Source organism: Conger conger, chromosome 3, assembly GCF_963514075.1.
Source record: "Conger conger chromosome 3, fConCon1.1, whole genome shotgun sequence".
Taxonomy (NCBI): domain Eukaryota; kingdom Metazoa; phylum Chordata; class Actinopteri; order Anguilliformes; family Congridae; genus Conger; species Conger conger.
Genome location: NC_083762.1, coordinates 35220079 through 35237689, shown reverse-complemented (window position 1 = coordinate 35237689; position 17611 = coordinate 35220079). Strand labels below are relative to the sequence as shown.

General features: G+C 44.9%; 1 protein-coding gene across 1 annotated transcript in view; it reads right to left on the bottom strand.

The window, feature by feature from the left end:
- LOC133124238 (protein dopey-2-like) overlaps positions 1–17611 on the bottom strand; it is a 38319-nt gene that overhangs the window by 13759 nt on the left and 6949 nt on the right. The window contains 18 exon segments of the mRNA XM_061235250.1: positions 175–230; positions 1088–1222; positions 1714–1836; positions 4293–4487; positions 5220–5319; positions 6368–7925; positions 8279–8469; positions 9637–9737; positions 10082–10234; positions 10488–10759; positions 11050–11453; positions 12067–12383; positions 13297–13512; positions 13760–13871; positions 14812–14931; positions 16066–16186; positions 16460–16571; positions 16953–17062. Coding sequence (XP_061091234.1) covers positions 175–230; positions 1088–1222; positions 1714–1836; positions 4293–4487; positions 5220–5319; positions 6368–7925; positions 8279–8469; positions 9637–9737; positions 10082–10234; positions 10488–10759; positions 11050–11453; positions 12067–12383; positions 13297–13512; positions 13760–13871; positions 14812–14931; positions 16066–16186; positions 16460–16571; positions 16953–17062 — 4396 coding nt within the window.

The following is a 17611-nucleotide window of genomic DNA, read 5'->3' as shown; positions in this document are numbered from 1 at the left end:
CTTGTATTACAAATAATGCATTGTAAACATTGTTGAGCCTTTTCTGCAGTTACCAATACTTTTAATAACCCTTTTGCACTGCGGTACTTCTGTCAGTTGCAGTGGACAAAGGGTGGGTAAGGCACTCTGGATGAGTCATTAGAAAACACATCACTGCATGTGGCGGCATCTCACCCTTGGATGAAGGCATAGCTGAACTGGAGCATGGGAATGTCAACCAGGGTGGATTTCTGCAAGGGGGAGCAGGGTTGTTAAACCAGGTTAACTGAGGAAAATCACCCCAATCCACCTCAGTCTGTGTACAACTGAGTACAACTGATTGATATTTACTAGCAACTTCAGTTCACTTCAGCAACTTGATGTTGACAATTTTATAAAATAAATTTCCCATGTACAATGTGTCCCATGTCAATCAAAACCTCAGGCAAAGGTCAGGATATGTGATATATCACACATAAAACTCATAAGCAGGCCACTGACAGAAGATCAGTTTCTTTAAATAGCAACACATTTCCAGCATGGTTTTTAAATAGGGCTGAATGATAGATGTATTTGCACCACAAGTTATTGATGTTACTTGAGTAACTTGCTTGTTTGTTTCATGTAGCCTACAAACATATACATAATGTGTGTGTGAGAGCTTGTGTGTGTCTGTGTGTACTGTACATGTGCATATGTCGTGGGTGTGTCTTTGTGCCTTGTGTTGTCTATGTGTGCTTGTGTGTGTCTGTGTGTATGTCTGTGTGTACTGCATATGTGCATATGTGTGTATGTGCTTGCATATGTGGGTGCGCATGTGTGTTGTCTATGTCTAGCATTCATTGTTTAAGGTAATTAAACCTTGATATTTAGATTAGATGTTGCATACTTTTAATCCAATTATTTTAATTATGGATATGAGTTGTACATTTTGATAATGGTCAATCCAACAGGTATTCTATAAAATAAATCTATTTTACATGTTTGTTACGTGAGGAGCCTTTGAACTGTGCCATAACAGATTCTCACTTCCCTGTGCCGAGATGTGATTGTGTGTGTGAGTGTTTGTTAGTGTGTTTCCATCATCTCCACATGAGTGGGGGTGTACCTGGTCTCCTTTTATCTGGTGTGGCTTTTTCACCACCTCTTTGACAAGCTGCAGGATGGAGTCAGTGCGCAGCGAGGTCAGAGACTTTACCAGCTCCACAATCGTCTGATGCGACTCACTGGCCACTGGCAAAATCTGCACACACAACAGAGCGCCCAACCACCAGTAAGCTGTGACATTCTAGAGTGACACCAGCGACCAACCTTAGGCCATTTCCCTCTAGCTTCACCTTTTCAAGTTAAGTCTGTGCTCAGTCCAACAGCTACAGGTGAAGGAGGTTAAATGGCTTCCCCTCGGTCTCTGCATATCTGTCTGAAAGTCTGTGATCACGATACCTTCAGACTTAATCTTTCTGTCCACTAAAGAAACCTGTATCATAGTGGTTAAGGTAAATGACCGGGACACGCAAGGTCGGTGTTTCTAATCCCGGTGTAGCCACAATAAGTTCCGCACAGCCGTTGGGCCCTTGAGCAAGGCCCTTAACCCTACATTGCTCCAGGGGAGGATTGTGCCCTGCTTAGTCTAATCAACTGTTCGTCGCTCTGGATAAGAGCGTCTGCCAAATTCCAGTAATGTAATGTAAAATCAAACGTTTTACAGTTATTTTTCAGTCAGACTTCTCACACCTTGTTTTTGCTTGTTTTCCTACTTTTCCGGCTGTTCCAGACAGCCCCCACCGAAGCCATGAACTGTACCCCAAACTGTGCAGTGAGGGGGTTCAGGAAGTCCAGAATCTTCTGTCTCAATATCTGCAACACAAAATATGTCATTAATTATAACTTCCCCAATAGTTGGCATAATTAGCAACAGTCATAATCTCAGAAAATTCTATTTTTTGGTGAAAATTCAGCTTTGATTAAAAAGGATGTACAAGTGATTTGTTAAGCCAATCTAAATCTAAGGCAACGGTGTAAAAATATAAAATCCATGTGTCATCCATTACCACAAGGAAAGACAAAGAACTCTCAGAATAAGAAAAAAATGCTTCTTCAAATATACAGTGGGCTCAAGAATTATTGGCACCGCTCACCGGCAATGCACAAACAAGGCTTAAAAAAAAGAATAATATAATTATAGAGAAAGGTAATACACCAACATGTGCCAAATACTGTACTTTATTAATGTTTCAATGGAAACAACCAAAATCATAACAATCATTTAATAAAAAATACATTTCAACAAAATCAAGGTTTCAGAATTATTGGCACCCTTCACCTAGTACTTAGTGCAACCACCTCTGGCAAGGATAACAGCATGGAGTCTCTTCCTGTAATTTTTGACAAGATTAAGGAACACATTTGGAGGGATTTTGGACCATTCCTCTTTGCATATCCTTTCAAGATCCTTCACGTTCTTGGGTTTGTGCTTATCAACTGACCTCTTCAACTCAGGCCACAGGTTTTCGATTGGATTGAGGTCTGGTGACTGAGATGGCCATTGCAGAATGTTGATTTTGTTGTCACGGAACCATTTCTGTGTGAATCTTGAGGTGTGTTTTGGGTCATTGTCTTGTTGGAAAGTCCACCTACGACCAAGTCCCAGACTTATGGCAGAGGGAACCAGATTTTCAGCCAAAATTGCCTGATACTTGCTGGAATTCATTATGCCATCAATCCTAACCAGCGCCCCTGGACCTCTGGAATTAAAACAGCCCCAAAACATGACTGACCCACCACCATATTTCACTGTGGGTATGAGGTGCTTCTCCTTGTATGCATCTCTGTTCCTACGCCAAACATACCGATGCTGTATCTGACCAAAACGTTCAATTTTGGTCTCATCTGACCAGAGAACCTTGTTCCAGTCATAATGTAAATTACGTTTGGCAAACTCCAAGCGCTTTCTTCTGTGTCTTGTGGTCAGAAAAGGCTTTCTTCTGGCAACCCTTCCAATGAGGTTGTGGTTATGGAGGTGGCGTCTGATGGTGCTTTTTGAAACCTGGTGACCCCAAGATGCCACCAAGGCCTGCAATTCTTTCACTGTGATCCTTGGGGATTTTGTTGCTTCTCTTACCATTCTCCTCAGTATCCTGGGGGGCAAGATGCAGTTGCGTCCTCTACCCATGAGTTTTTCAACAGTTCCATATCTTTTAAACTTTTTTATAATTGCTCTGACAGTGCTCAGTGGTATATTCAATCGTTTGTGAATTTTCTTGTAACAATTACCACGTTTATGAAGGTCTATGACCATCTGCCTCTTTTGAACTGCCAATTATTTTGTTTTCTTTATGGTGTTGGATGACAAAGGGATATTGCATGTGTGTTACCTCATTTTTATACCCTAGTGAAACAGGAAGTGATGTAATTACTCAATACAGTTCCTTAACACATAGATAAACTTAAATAAGTGGAATTTAATACCTGGTTTAATTTTGGTAGGTGTTATTTACAATAATCTTTAAGGGTGCAAATAATTGTGAAACATTGATTTGGAGGAAATCGATTTTTAATTAAATCAGTAAATGATTTTTGTTGGTTCCATTGAAACATTAATATAGCACAGTATTTATCACATGTTGGTATTTTGAGTTTGTCTATAAATATATTGTTTAGAATTTTTTTGAGTATTGTTTGTTCATTTTCTGTCAGGGGTGCCAATAATTTTTGAGCCCACTGTATGTAAAGTGTGAGAAAAAACATTACGTTGATTTCGTAGAATCATTCCCACACTAATTAAAATGTAGCACAATATGTACTTAATTGTATTATTTAAATGTATTTTATTTTTTCAACTTTTTCTCCAAATTTGATAGGCAATTGTACCCTAGTCCCTCCCTTGAAGCAGCGAGCCAATTATGCCGCTTCACGAGAGTCAGCCAAACTCAGCTTTTGGCAGAACTGGTCCTCGGTGTGCAACTGTAACGAACGCCCCCCTTCAACTGAATTCTGGACCTCGCAAACCAGACACAACACAACTTTGTCACTTAATTTGTGACTAGAGTATTGAATTGAATGTCTGGATATTGAATGAACATTTCCTTTGCATGAATAGCCACACTGGACAGTTTACTGTGACAGCAGCTATCTAAAACGTACACTAATATCCACACCTTCCATGTTTCTCCTCTCTCGCTCTGCCTACAGTAGATCCCTCCTCCTCTCCCTCCCTCATCTCTCTCCTTCCCTTCCTTCCACAACTGCAGTCACCTTGCTGCTCCTGAAGCAGACAGAGGTAGAGGTGTTTGACTTGTCTAAACTGCAGTCACCTTGCTGCTCCTGAAGTAGACAGAGGTTGAGGTGTTTCTGCAACCACCAGGGGTGGAGTCCAAGGTCTTCTTCTGTGTCTCCTCCCTTCGGACAACACCCCACAGCAGCGCCATGGTATTGACTGCACGTGGCAGCTCCTCGATGATGGCGTTACGCGCATTGCGAATGTCAGCCGGGTCAGGAGCCATGGGAGACTGAGGAGGGATGGGAGAAAAGAGAACGAAGTGGAGAGAGGGAGAAAAGAGAACAGAGTGGAGGGAGGGAGAAAGAGAGACCTTAGATTATTATAACACTGCAGTATGCAGATACCTTACATTGTCAGTTATTACAAACTTTTTACGCAGTATTTACGAGCCTATGTGAGCTGCTTGTCACCAATGATGCTCTGAGAAATCTGCTGGTTTTGGACTGGTCTGTCTCAGTGTTTTAATTTAAAAATATTTTTTCAATGACTATTTTCAAAACCTGTTTCTTGCCTGCATGCCCCATTTACTCCTCCCATTTGCATCTAAAAGACTGCTTGACCAGGTGGGGGCAGGTTCACATGCCACATGAACACTGCAATCAGAGTAAGCTATTTCATTGATAGCTGTGTCTTTCACTCCTTATAAGGGCGGCCACAAAGCAACGCAGTTGCATGTGTATGGTATGCAGGGACAGCAGCATCAATCAGAAGAGATCTGACAATACTTTTAGAGGAATTCTGGACTAATTCCCTTCTGCCAAGGCCTTTCTGTACTTAGCCATGACAGGGCTGAGCATTGTGGGCTGAGCAGCTGTGCATGGGCCTCAGCAGGTTCCTTGACCCTACAGCACATTCTGTGAATCGATCTGGTTATTTCAGTCTAGTGTTGCACCACAGGACTCAAGGTCTCCTCAGACCATGCAACGGAATGATCCAGAGTGATGTCACATTCAGGTCTCACCTTCTTGTCCTCCAGGAGGCAGTAGTGTGCAATGGTGGTCAGCCCTTCCAGCAGGGTCAGAGGGTAATCTGGGGCAATGTTCTCTCTCTTTGGACTCCAGCTGCTCAGAGAAGAGCAAGCAAACATGTAAATGTCTGCTCCTTACCGCTTTAACTCAGATCAGGGGCATGTATGTTGATCTTGCTGTATATATGCATGCTATCAGGCTGTGATTATGAAGTTCTGTAGATATTGCACCGCTTGTTCTATTGAATATTAAATCAGATCCTATAACCTAAACAAACTTGGTACTTCAGTACTTTTTTCAGTAGATACTTTCTTACTCTAGTTGTTTTTTGGATGACTATGAAACTGATCCTCGGAAAAAAAATACTTCTGTATTACCTGCTATCTGTAAACCTGTTTTACAAGTTGTGCACCGACGTGAATGGGTATGGAATACTAATCCAGTAGTATGCCATACTAATATTTAAAAATATTAGGCTATGCAATTGCCATTTTCATTTAACTTAATTTGATTTTAATTTATGTTGGCCTTGTACCATGGAAGGTTCCACTTACATTGATGGTTTCCACTTACATTTTAATTATGACAGGGCAGATAATCCAGATAATCCATTTAAATGTTAAAATGGTCAGATAAAGTGCATAGGTCTGCATTAACTTGAAAATGAAAATGCAAACTGAGCTTTTGAATTTGAATATATGATTTTTGTCACATCAAATGAACACGAATTCCGATTTGCATTTTAATTAAAATTATTATGGGATCATTCATGCTACCATAAACTGGAACCTCTGGTAGTACAACACGTGGCATTTTTCCAGTGAGCTGTTTGGTCAAAGGGTGGATTCTTAAAATGGAATTGAACATAACCCGAACGAAAACTGCTTGGGAGCAGTTCAGCTCTGCAGCATAAGCCCCCACGGTGACACAGTCCGATCAAAAGAGAGAAACTTTCCTCGTAATACCAGAAACTCCAGACAAAGCACAAAGTTAGCAGGCTACCCTACTTAGTGTGCTTTGTGATATAGGCCCTTGATCAGTTACCATTTCGATTTATCTCTATCTAAAGTTATCTAAAAATTTCAAAACAAATGAGTGTGCATATCTTAGAAGCATGGAGGGAGCACAGGTGTGGGACTACCTGTGGGAAGCCTTCATGGACTCGTGCTCATACTGCCGGACCAGCTCGTCCAGGTTCTTGCAGATCTGGGCGATGAAGGGGGCGATGGTGACGGCCAAGGAGCGGCCCAGGTAGGGGAGGGCGGCGCAGATGAGTGCCACCCAGGGCCCGTGCAGGGCGTAGCCATACCGCGGCTGCAGGGCGCGGGCGGCGGCCGACACGAACATGCCCTGTGAGGGGATAGGCTGGGCCGGCACGTACTGCGGGGCGCGGATGGCCTGCTGGAACTGCACCGCCGTCTGCCACTCCCGGGCCAGCGGGGAGGTCGCCGGGGCGACGGGGGCGGGCTCCCCGGCCCCGCCCGGCCACACCTGGTGCTCCAGCACGACCAGCACCCGCAGCAACCTCAGCAACTCCATCTGCAGGGGGTGCTCGCTCCACGGCGGGCCGCGACCGACGTTGACCAGCTGCTCCTCCGACAGCCCGTCCGGCCCCTGGGCGAGGTCCTCCTCCCCGGAGGGGTCGCCCTGCCGCTGGCTCACGTACATGGAGGCGGAGAGGGACAGCAGGACGTACTGCTGCACCTTGCACTCCGCCAGCAGGCGGCGGACAAACTCCCGGCTGCGGCCCTCCGGAGAGGCCGTGAGGCCCACCAGCTGCTGCGCCAAGTGGGTGAGCACCTCCACGCTCTTCACCTGCACGTCCCGGTTCCCCGGCAGGTCGCGGGGCCCCAGGCGGAGCCGGCGGGGGTAGTACGAGCGCAGGAAGCGCAGGCACAGGCAGGTCAGCAGCTCCACCAGCAGCGAGTGCGGGCAGGGTGCGGGCGACTGCGTCTGCAGCCGGCCGTAGAAGCTGCGGCCCTCCAGCGCCTCCCGGTGGCGCTGCAGCAGGTTGCAGATGAGGTTGAGGTGGGCGGTGGAGCTGGTGTCCACGCCGGTGGAGCAGACGGCCTCGGCAAAGGGGCGGCCGTTGGAGCGGAGCAGGGTCTCCAGCACGGAGAAGGCGTAGAGCACGCGCGTGGAGTCGTAGGGCTGCAGGTAGAGCAGCGTGTGGCGGAAGAGCGAGTCCACCGCCTCCCGCCGCTCCTGCTCCTGCCGGAGGAGGCGCGAGCGGGCCAGCGCCTCCAGCTCCGCTTCGTCCTCGTCACTGGAGAGAGACTCCGATGCTTGCGTGCGCTCAGAGTCGGTGCGCCAGAGGCCGTTCGGGGTGCGGCCGGGGGCGGGGCCGTCACAGTCCGGCCGCTGCAGGTAGGGCGTGGAGCCGGAGCTGGAGTTGTCCGTGGAGAGTTGGGCACCGCTGGTGTCTGCAGATTCGGTATGCTCGCTGTCCTCCTCCTGCTCGTCCCGGGTCCTCCCTTCCTCTTCTTCCTCTTCCTCTGTGTCGTCACACTCGCTCCCGCACTCCCCAGGGGGCCGCGTTTCGGGAGCATGCTCCACCTCAGCCCAGAGGGCCTCGCGGTCCACTATGGTGACACGGCCCAGCAGGCCTTCCTGTGATAGGCTGTCAGTTGCCATGGTGTCGCCAGACTGCCAATTGCAGGAGGTTGCTCGCTCCTTGCAGCTGGGAAGCTTTAGGTTACCTGAATAGAAATGACAGGACATTTTTTTACAAATTACAATTACCTACTAGTGCTGCACGATATGAGGTGGATATGTAATTTGGATTTATAAAGGCTGAAAATACACAATTATCTTCATATATTAACATGGTACAAGGCTTAAAATTGGCTAATTTAACTGGCCTTGGAAAAAATATGCATAGCAAAGCTAATGTTTTCTAATTTTCCTTGCATATAGAACACAATGACATAAACCATTATGGTCAATAGACTGTGCTCATCTTTTTGGCTGTAGATAGTTAAACTACCACAGAAATACGACCAGAAAATGTCCTTTGTAAGTGTATCAAAAAAAAAAGTCATCCATCACCCACCTATGGTCAGGTTTTGTTTGACGGAGCTGATGGAGGAGCGTTGGGTCCTGGGGTGGAGAAGCAGGAGCAGAACCGGTTCCAGGATTCGGACCACATCGTTGAGGGACAGAGCCCGCACCAGCCAGCTCTGTCCCGCTGCACTGATTGACCCGTCCTGACTGTTGAGGCTGTCCAGAACCATGAACAGAGACCTGACAGACAAGAGTGAACCCCACACAGAGAGCTCAGAGGTATCTGACCACTGATCAACAGACTAGCAAAGTACTGAGACGTGCATTCAAGACAGTTCAACATTCAACATTCGCGATTAACTACATTTGCAGCAAACAGTTACTACTGAATGATTACTACTAATCAGTTACTACTGAATAATGGAATAAACATTCCATTTAGTCTGCCGCCAACACCTTTTTTATAGAAATGAATGCAACGTAGACCTAACAATGCCAGCTAGCTGATTTGCTGTCAACCTGTGATTTATTTTTTATGGTAAGAACAAATATTACATTTATTAAAGTGTATTATAGCAGCCAAATAATTGTCAACTTTTGTTTTCCACATCAACAGCCATTTGTGTCCGCCATGCACTACCTTTTCAAACTGTTAGCTAACGTTAGCTATCTGCAGTCTAAAACATTTGCAGTCTTAAACGCACAATCGTTTTTACCCCATTCACACCAACATGACCCAGGTAAAACTGTGTTATGCAACAGGTTATTCCATGTCAGTTGTCCTGGAGAACCGCAGGGTGGTCTGGTTTTTGTCTTCACTATGAGCAACAAGTTCAGACCCAAGAAACCAGGTGAGTTAACTGTGTAATTAACTGCTTTAATTGATCAATTAAGTGCTGAGTAACAACAAAAGCAACACCCTGCGACTCTCCAAGACCAGGAGCGAGGACCACTGCTCTATGTGAAGGTTTCTCTATCGGAGGTGAAATAGTACGATGGTAGCCACTGAGGACAACGGAAAGGCTCTCCTCCTCTGAAGATATTGATGGCAACTTATATCCCTTTCAGCCATAAATTCCACTCTTTTTAATCACAAAGATGCCTCAATACCACTGCAGACTGTAAGCAGTGGCAAGATTTCATTAGGTGACTGAATAAAGAAACGAATCCTATAAAGTCAAGGATTGCGGGACCAAACACCAGATCGTCTGCACTGTTTGTCTACTCTGTCTGCCAATACAGAAAAAAACGTTTAATATCTACATTGAATGACATTGAAACAACCCTGTTCAACAGTGCCATGTACAGAAGTAAACTTGCAGACTGAGGTTTTGTGTGTGAAAGGGGTCTTAGAAGGCAGGTGTGACAGACGTCCAAACAGAAGTGTTGTACTCTAGGTCTTGTCACCTGTCAAACGAGCGGTTCAGTGACATGGTCCGACTGGTCTGGATCTCTCGGGTCAGGTGCCACATAACTGAGAACCGATGAAGAGCTTCCAGTCGTACCGCCTGAAACAACATATATTTAAATTGTTTCTTCTTTATTTGTTTGGTACTACAGCTAAACATAATTACACACTGTGCTAGTTATTTTATGCAACTGCTCAATGTTACATCCTAGCTTTCCCATAGATTGTAAAGTTAATCAATCAATTGGTTTACACAGAAACCAGTGTGTGTGTGTGTGTGTGTGTGTATGTGTGGATGTGTGTGCATCTGTGGTAGAATGAGTGCGTGTTGCGAGGGAGCACACTTTGTTATGTTTTGCTGCAGGCACCATCCTCTATGAATGTAATGCAAATTGCTGTATGAGTGTGAGCTCTGTTCAGGACTTGTGTTCAGGAGCCTTGTACCTTGTCTTTGTGCAGCAGCGCCACACAGATGATGTCCTCGCAGATGGAGGTGGAAGGTGCCAGGCAGTGCAGGCGGTAAAAGAGCTCCACACACGATATGTGGTGCTCTCTCCGCTCCGTATCAAGCTGCTCCCAGAGCACATGCGCCACACGCTGGGGGGAGGGGGCATTACACTCCAATTTAAAATCAACGCCTCCACGATCATGCCTCAGAGCATTCACAACGCTGCAACGTTCAGTATAGAACAAGGCACAAATTTCAACCACAAAATAACTGTTATTTGCTGTTAACATTGTTTGGCACACATAATTCTGTAAAATTGGAATTGTACTTCTTAAATAATTGCTCCCACCAAATATTTTATGTCTGGTGCTGTGGTGCAGCCTACAAAGAGCTGCACTGTACCTGATAGAAATCTGTCCTGCCCTCGATGGCCTTCAGAACCCTGGGGTAAACTGGGGGCAAAGTGACCATCTGCAGCCGCCCACAGAAGGGGTTGGTGTCTGAGCTCTTGTATCTGCGGTTCTTGTCCTCTATGACCAGGGCCAATGACTGGGAGTGATTGATCAGCTCCAGCAGAGAAGCAATGGCCACATGCTGGATGTAGCAGTCCTTCGACAAGCAGCACAGCACCATCAAGGAATTCAGCCACAGAGGGAAGGTGTCTTCACCACTGCCTGTTTAAAAACAACGTGCTGATGTCACAAACAGTGGGCTCCAGAAATATTGGCACCCTTGATGAATACTGTAAACTGAAAAAAGATGCCATTACTGACATGAGCTTTATTTTCCAGCATGTGCAAAGTAGTGTGCTTTATTAATGACTCCGCCAAAGTCTTACATTTTTTCCCAGTTTTTTCAAAATTTTCACGATTGCACAATTATTGGCAACGTTGTTTTAATACCTTGCACACACACCCGTGGCAAAGATGATGAGACCACATTTGGAGGGATTTTCAGTGCTCACCCACACTGCGGAACATGGAGCTGTACAGCGCCTCCACCTCGTCCTCAGACAGGTACACAGGGAAGGTGGTGCACTCCAGCAGGAGGTGACAGGCCGCGGTGAAGGTCTGCCGGCACGCCTCCGAAATCTCCCCCCGATCCCGAGAGACATACCCCGCTCCCCAGTCTGGCCCCACGGGGTCCCCACACTTCCTCTTCCCTCCGGGGGAGAAGGAGGCATCAGCCTGCTGCTGCTGCTGGTGCTTTGGTCTGCCAGGGCTGAAGAGCTCCGTCAGCTTCTCTTTGAACTGCGGCACTGAGATCTGGCGGCCCAGCGGAGGTCTGCCTGCGGGGGCCGTGGGGGGGGGGTCCGCCTGCCCCTCCTCGTCCTGCTTCTTCTCCTTCTCCACCAACCGCAGCAGGTACCTGAAGAGCACAGAACCGAGAGTTGAAGGTCAGATCCGGAGCCGCATCAATACAATCGTCTATTACACTACCGCATGACAAATAGATTTTGTTAAGAAAGTAGATATTGTTCATTAAAACATTCTTTTAATTCCTATTCGACTTAACTGTGTGTCATAGCCTGTATTTGGTGTAGTTCTTTATTTGCTTCACAAATAGTATTCTTTTTTTGTTTTTATTCGCTGCCTTGTCATATTTTATAATGTTATTCAACTCTGTTTCATTGCTATTTCTATGGAGATTGTATGTACAGTGCTTAAAAGAGAAAGATTGTCATTATCATTATTGCAGTAAAGGACAATCATTACAGTGATATGACAGGAGAGGTCAAGGATAGGGAGACACAGTGCACTTTCAAGGCATGCAATAATAATGATTATTTATATAGCACCTTTCATACAAAAAAATGCAGCTCAAAGAGCTTTACAGAAATAATGCAGACATCCAAAAGGGATAATACAAGGGGAATGATATCCCCAATATTCTTTCCTCATAAAATGTATTAGCTGCACCAGAGAGAAAATGTTGCAACATGCAGCCCAGGGGAGAGAGCAGCAGGGCCCACCTTTCTTACCTGGTGATGAGAGCAGCCAGGATGTCCTGCACTATGTGGGTCACTCCCTCCATGCTGCCCCCCTTCCTCCACACGTCATCCTTCTCCGGGAACAGCCCCTGGCCTCCTCCCTCCCTGCTCTGGAGGAGGTGCTGCTCCGAGGGCGAGGCGCTGAGGCCCAGCCCGCTGTCCTCGGAGCGCAGGGGAGGGAGCGCTGAGTCCCCGGGCCCTGCTCCCTGCTCCTCCTCGCCATTCAGAGCCTGCACCTCCTCCTCCTCTTCTCCGTCAGCATCATCCACCTGCGCGTCTTCCTCATCCACCGGCCCTTCCTTCACAACCTGTAGCCAGGTAAACATGGTATGGTACAGAGTGAAGGAGTATGTGGGTACTGCCCAGGAAGGTCAAGGCCTTGCCTTTGAGTAAATATACACTTCACTGTACATGATAATACTATAATATACTATACAACACTATACTATACAATACAGACACACATGAACAACATCTTAATCCATACTGCTCATCAACAGACTTGCTCTGCTGTGTGTGTGTGGGTGTGTGTTTATGTTTGTATACACAGTAGGTTGTAATAGGCTGCATTATAAGATGTATGACATGTAAAGAAGATTCAAATCTGCACAGAATCTGTGTTGGCTTGGTAACGGTTACTGTACCCCCAGGTTACACTGTAATAAGCAACCCCCTGCTAGTTGTAATTGCTTTGACCTTTGCTGACATTCACTCTACTTGTGTCATATGGAATTATCCCACTAAAGAGACTGCCATATCAATCTCAATGCACAGTAATTTTAACTTTTCAAGGTTACGTGTTAAGTTAAATGCACCAGATGTTACATTTCACTTAGTGCACTCACTATTTGCATCCCTGTGCAAACATGGAAAGAATGCCTCCCAAACCAAGAGTTCAATGCAATTTAAGCCAATTAAAAATGAGAAACTCAAGCAAGAGTCCAAAGCCTTGACTCTGGAAAGCCACAAGGGCCTTTTCTGTTAATTGACCTCTTGGGTTTTGTGTGTTGCGATGTCTTAAATGAGAAAAAAGCTAGAAGACCCAGTGGCTTCCCAGGGCTGATGAGTATGATCTTGAATATGAGTCTGCAGGTACTATTTGACATAATAAACATGCCATGTACATTACCAACTAATCTCCTGCTATGCTTGAATCTATGACCTCCACCAAATCCATCCCACCCCTCCACCCTTTTAAACCCAGAGTGTGTTCGCTCTGACCTGGGCAGGGTCCCCGTACCCATCCCGGGTCTGTAGCTCTGCCTCCATGTCCATGTATGCCACGGGCATCTGGATCTTGCTGAGCACCTTAAAGCAAGCGCGCAGGCCCTGGGTGAGCTCCGACAGGCTCAGGAGGATCATGTTACTCTGAAGGGCATGGAGCATGCTGGCCAGCATCTGTGGCAGGTACTGGGTTTGGATCTCAGAGTACAGCTCCTGTAGAACAGAGAGATAGAGAGGGTGAAGGGGAGAAAGAGAGGGAGAGAAGGAGGGGGAACCCAGCCAATGAAATTACAGAAAAAATCATTTATGTCACATATCTATCACTAGATACATGACCCTTTTTTGGCAAAAAAAAGTATGAATTCTGGTGAAAAAAGTCACTGCTAACTATAATTTCATAGAGAATTTCACAGGGGTTGCACCCACAGTTCGGAGCTGGGATAGGCATGATCTCTCTTACCAGAGGGACAACGTCCAGCAGAAATAAGATGAGACTGGACAGCTCAGATACAGAGGGCGGGGCACTGCTGTCCGTCAGCACGATGGTCGCTGGGTCAGCTGACGTCTGTGCACTTGTGAGAGAGAGCACACCTCCAACAGGTCAGACTCAATACCACAACTCTAATGTCACAGTATCGCTAGTGTTCAACAAATTGACAAATTGAAAGGTATGGGTGTGCAGGCCAGATGCAATGTGGTTCGGGCACTGGGCTAGTAAACAAAAGGTTCCAGGTTCACTTCCTGGATTTAGCACCGTGCCCGCAAGAAAAGCTACTATCTCACCTGAAGTGCTTCAGTAAATATTTTCTATTATCAATGGATAACACTGAGAACCTGTAATGTATACACGTCACTCTGTATCTTTCGCTTTTATAAGACAAACTAAGCAGCAGTAATCATTAAAAATATACAGACAAACTAAACATTTCATTAATATTCACTTGTAATATACTTTTCTAATAAACAGACATACTAAACATTTGATTAATTATTCTCTTCTAAGGGAGTAAATGTACGTAGCATTCTTTGCTCTCATTTCAACAGTTTTCACTGTGGTTTCTTGCGTTTTCATAAGCTCAGCTATAATTAATGTTCTAGGTCAAATAGATACACTTCTGGCATAAAACATCGAGAGTCCTGGAGAAATCAGCTGTACAGTCATATCTTGCTCTGCCCGTGTCCTTGACAGTTTGGTCTACACAGTTCAAGACAGGCCCCCCCCCCCCCCTCTGCCAGCTGGCTGCTGTGTAATTCTAGCACAATTTAGCAGTTAATCAGTTTGAAACTATACAGGGTACATATCATACTTTAATACAGATATATTGATAAACTTTTAGCACACATCGTCGAGAGTTTTGGAGGAACCAGCCTGCTCACTAAGGTGGAGTCTGATTTTGACTTGATTGGTTTGATTGGTTATCATGCTTTTAGGAGGGAGATCTTTCGTTCTGTGAATTTTCCCCTACAGTATGTGAGTTATTATCAGTGCTTAACCAGTGACAGCAGTCTTACCTGAGGGAGGTCTGGAAGCATCTGCTCATGTAGTCCCACAGGTACTCTGTGTTCATGGAGCTGATCAGCATGTTCACCGTCTTTATGATCTCAGACGCATTCTTGTTCTCTTTGATTTTACTACAAAAGTTACAGCAAGGTTAGACACACAGGCAGCCTATTTTATTAACCTATTCCTGTATCCTCTGGTGCAGTGTTTCCTGGCAGTAATGTGTTTGTTCCATGTGAATTTTTAACCCCTTAAGTATCGTCTCTTTTCTTGACACAAGCCTGAAAATGACACACCCAAAATAAAATGGTTACTATTCTTGAACCCTTTTAACTGCAGGCCTGAGGTCTCTTCTGGTCTCTTCCGAAAGGTAACCATTTCGGATTTGTTTTCAGAGTCAGAGTCACTCCAAATATTACTAAAACAAAGTTACACAAGCTCAAACACAGTGAAAGTGGAAGCTTTTTGTTCTCACTGAAAAGATCTGTTTTTGAGTGGAGTGGAGATTATTCTGGCTGGTGTGCTTAGAAACATAATGAAGCCACAGCCACAACACTGGATAAATCCACTTTCAATATGACAATATCTAAATAATTTTTTCTAAGCTATGTCTAGGCAGTTTTTCAAAAAGGATATTGGAGACTCCAAAAGGATACATGGAAACTAAATTAAGAGGCCAGCCCTGGGACTTAAACACAGACAATAATTACAATTTTAGTTCCTGGTTTTTAATATTTAAGCCAGATCCACAGATCACTATAGTTACATCCCTCTTACTCTTTTGTGTCTGTTTCTGTTGGGAGGGCGTCTCCATTTATGTCTCTAAGGAAAGCAGGGGGAGCCGATTACTACTCCCTGAAGACAGCCATCGGCTGTTAAATTGGGAGTTAGGGAGAGGTGTTTTGTACCCTGGTTAGATCCTGCTGGGGTGAGGGTTTTTCTCCTCTCTGGTCCTGGCATTGGTTCTTAACAATAATAATGACTAATAATGTGTTATTTAGCTGACGCCTTTTATTCAAAGCAACTTATGATTGATTAGACTAAGCAGGGGACAATCTCCCCTGGAGCAATAATGGATGTGGCATAGTTGTGTTGCATCCAAACTCGGTGACCCTGGTTATTGAAACCCTGGGGGATTCTTGGGAAGTAACTATATTGAAATAAATGCATTTCCCAGACAATTCTAGCTTTGGTACAGCTGCAGTACAGTGTCCTATGGGTGTTTTGAGACCTTTCTGATGTGATTATCATGAGGATCTCCTCACCTGGTCATTTGGTTCCCTGTGAAGCTGGAGTTGAGATCAGCATCCTCCCCCAACATCTCCCGGCAGTACCGGTAGAAAGCCCTGATGACCTCCAGCATCAGCTCACCTGTGATCTGAGGACCTATACATATACATACATATGCACATATGTGTGTACATACACACACATACACAAGCGACAAGGCCTCCATATTGTGCCAAACGTTTTCTGTGACCTATTCACATAAGAAGACAGTATGCATATACATATGTGTACAAACAATATTGATATCATAAACAATAGAGGTATTCTGGATATTATCCCATTTTAATGCATATGGTTAATGGGTATTTTTAACCTGTTATTTTGAATTAGTGTCTTATCTATCTGTGAGTATGTGTTCCAATGCATTACCTATCTCTGGCTTGTCCAGCAGGCTGAGTAAGATGCGGAATGGTCTGAGATAGGCCACAACACTCTCCGTGTCAGTCTCTTCACCCCTCTGCTGCAGGATGCTGATCAGTGCCTGGTGATAAACAACATAGTTACAATACATACCAAACACAGTCCACCACAGCTAAAACATGCAACACTGACACAATCCACCACAGGTATAAGACCCATTTGAGGTAATATGTGCGTTGTTTACTGGAAGAAACATCCTCAGAACTGACCTTTCACCCTGACCTTTCACCCTGTGACCTCAATTATATGTAAGGTTGATGATCTAAGACCCATTTCTGTGAAAGTTAAAGTTTTGCAAAAATGCCTGTGAAGAGATGCACTATACAGCTATAATACTGATACAGACAGAACACTATTGCAATACAGAACACTGCTATACAATACACACAGGTACAATACACATTGTGCTAATCACTGATACAACACATGCCTGTTGACTGACCTGTACCAGGAACTGTCTGGAGTATTTATGGAAGTAAAAGGCTGTGTGCTCCTCCAGTGTGCAAGACATCTGGGGGTCTGGTGCCAACATGTCTCCTTTAATATCGGTGCCTAAAACACAGTTTAACAAACAAATACAAACTCACAAGCCCTGGTACTGGAATGGATATTGAATGACTAAATCTGCAGATGCACTGAACAGTAAAACATGCAAAATGATGTTGCTTGTGTGACTTTAGTAGAAGATTTTTTTTTAAATCATGGGCTTGGATCTTCAACCAGTTATTTTGCTTTTGATTGTGGGCACAAATCTACCAGTTACACATGTACTATGAGACTCCACCTTATTTGGATCAACACTGCTCAGAGTAGCATATGGAAAATCACTCTTCATTAGGAATGCATGATATGGAAATTCAGGGGCTGATATTAATAATGCAAAAACTGCAAACAGCAACCAGCTTTCCACAAGCATGAAAGAAGTAGATGGGAAGTTAATGAGTAATTCATGAGTAACTAATGAGGGAAAACGTGACTAATTTAATTAGTTGCTTTTTTCATGATTACGCCAATAGTATGAGTCAAAAAAGCTACTGAAAATCGATTCATATGACAATGATTAGACTAGTCTTTGAGAATAACATTTTTACTTCACATCAT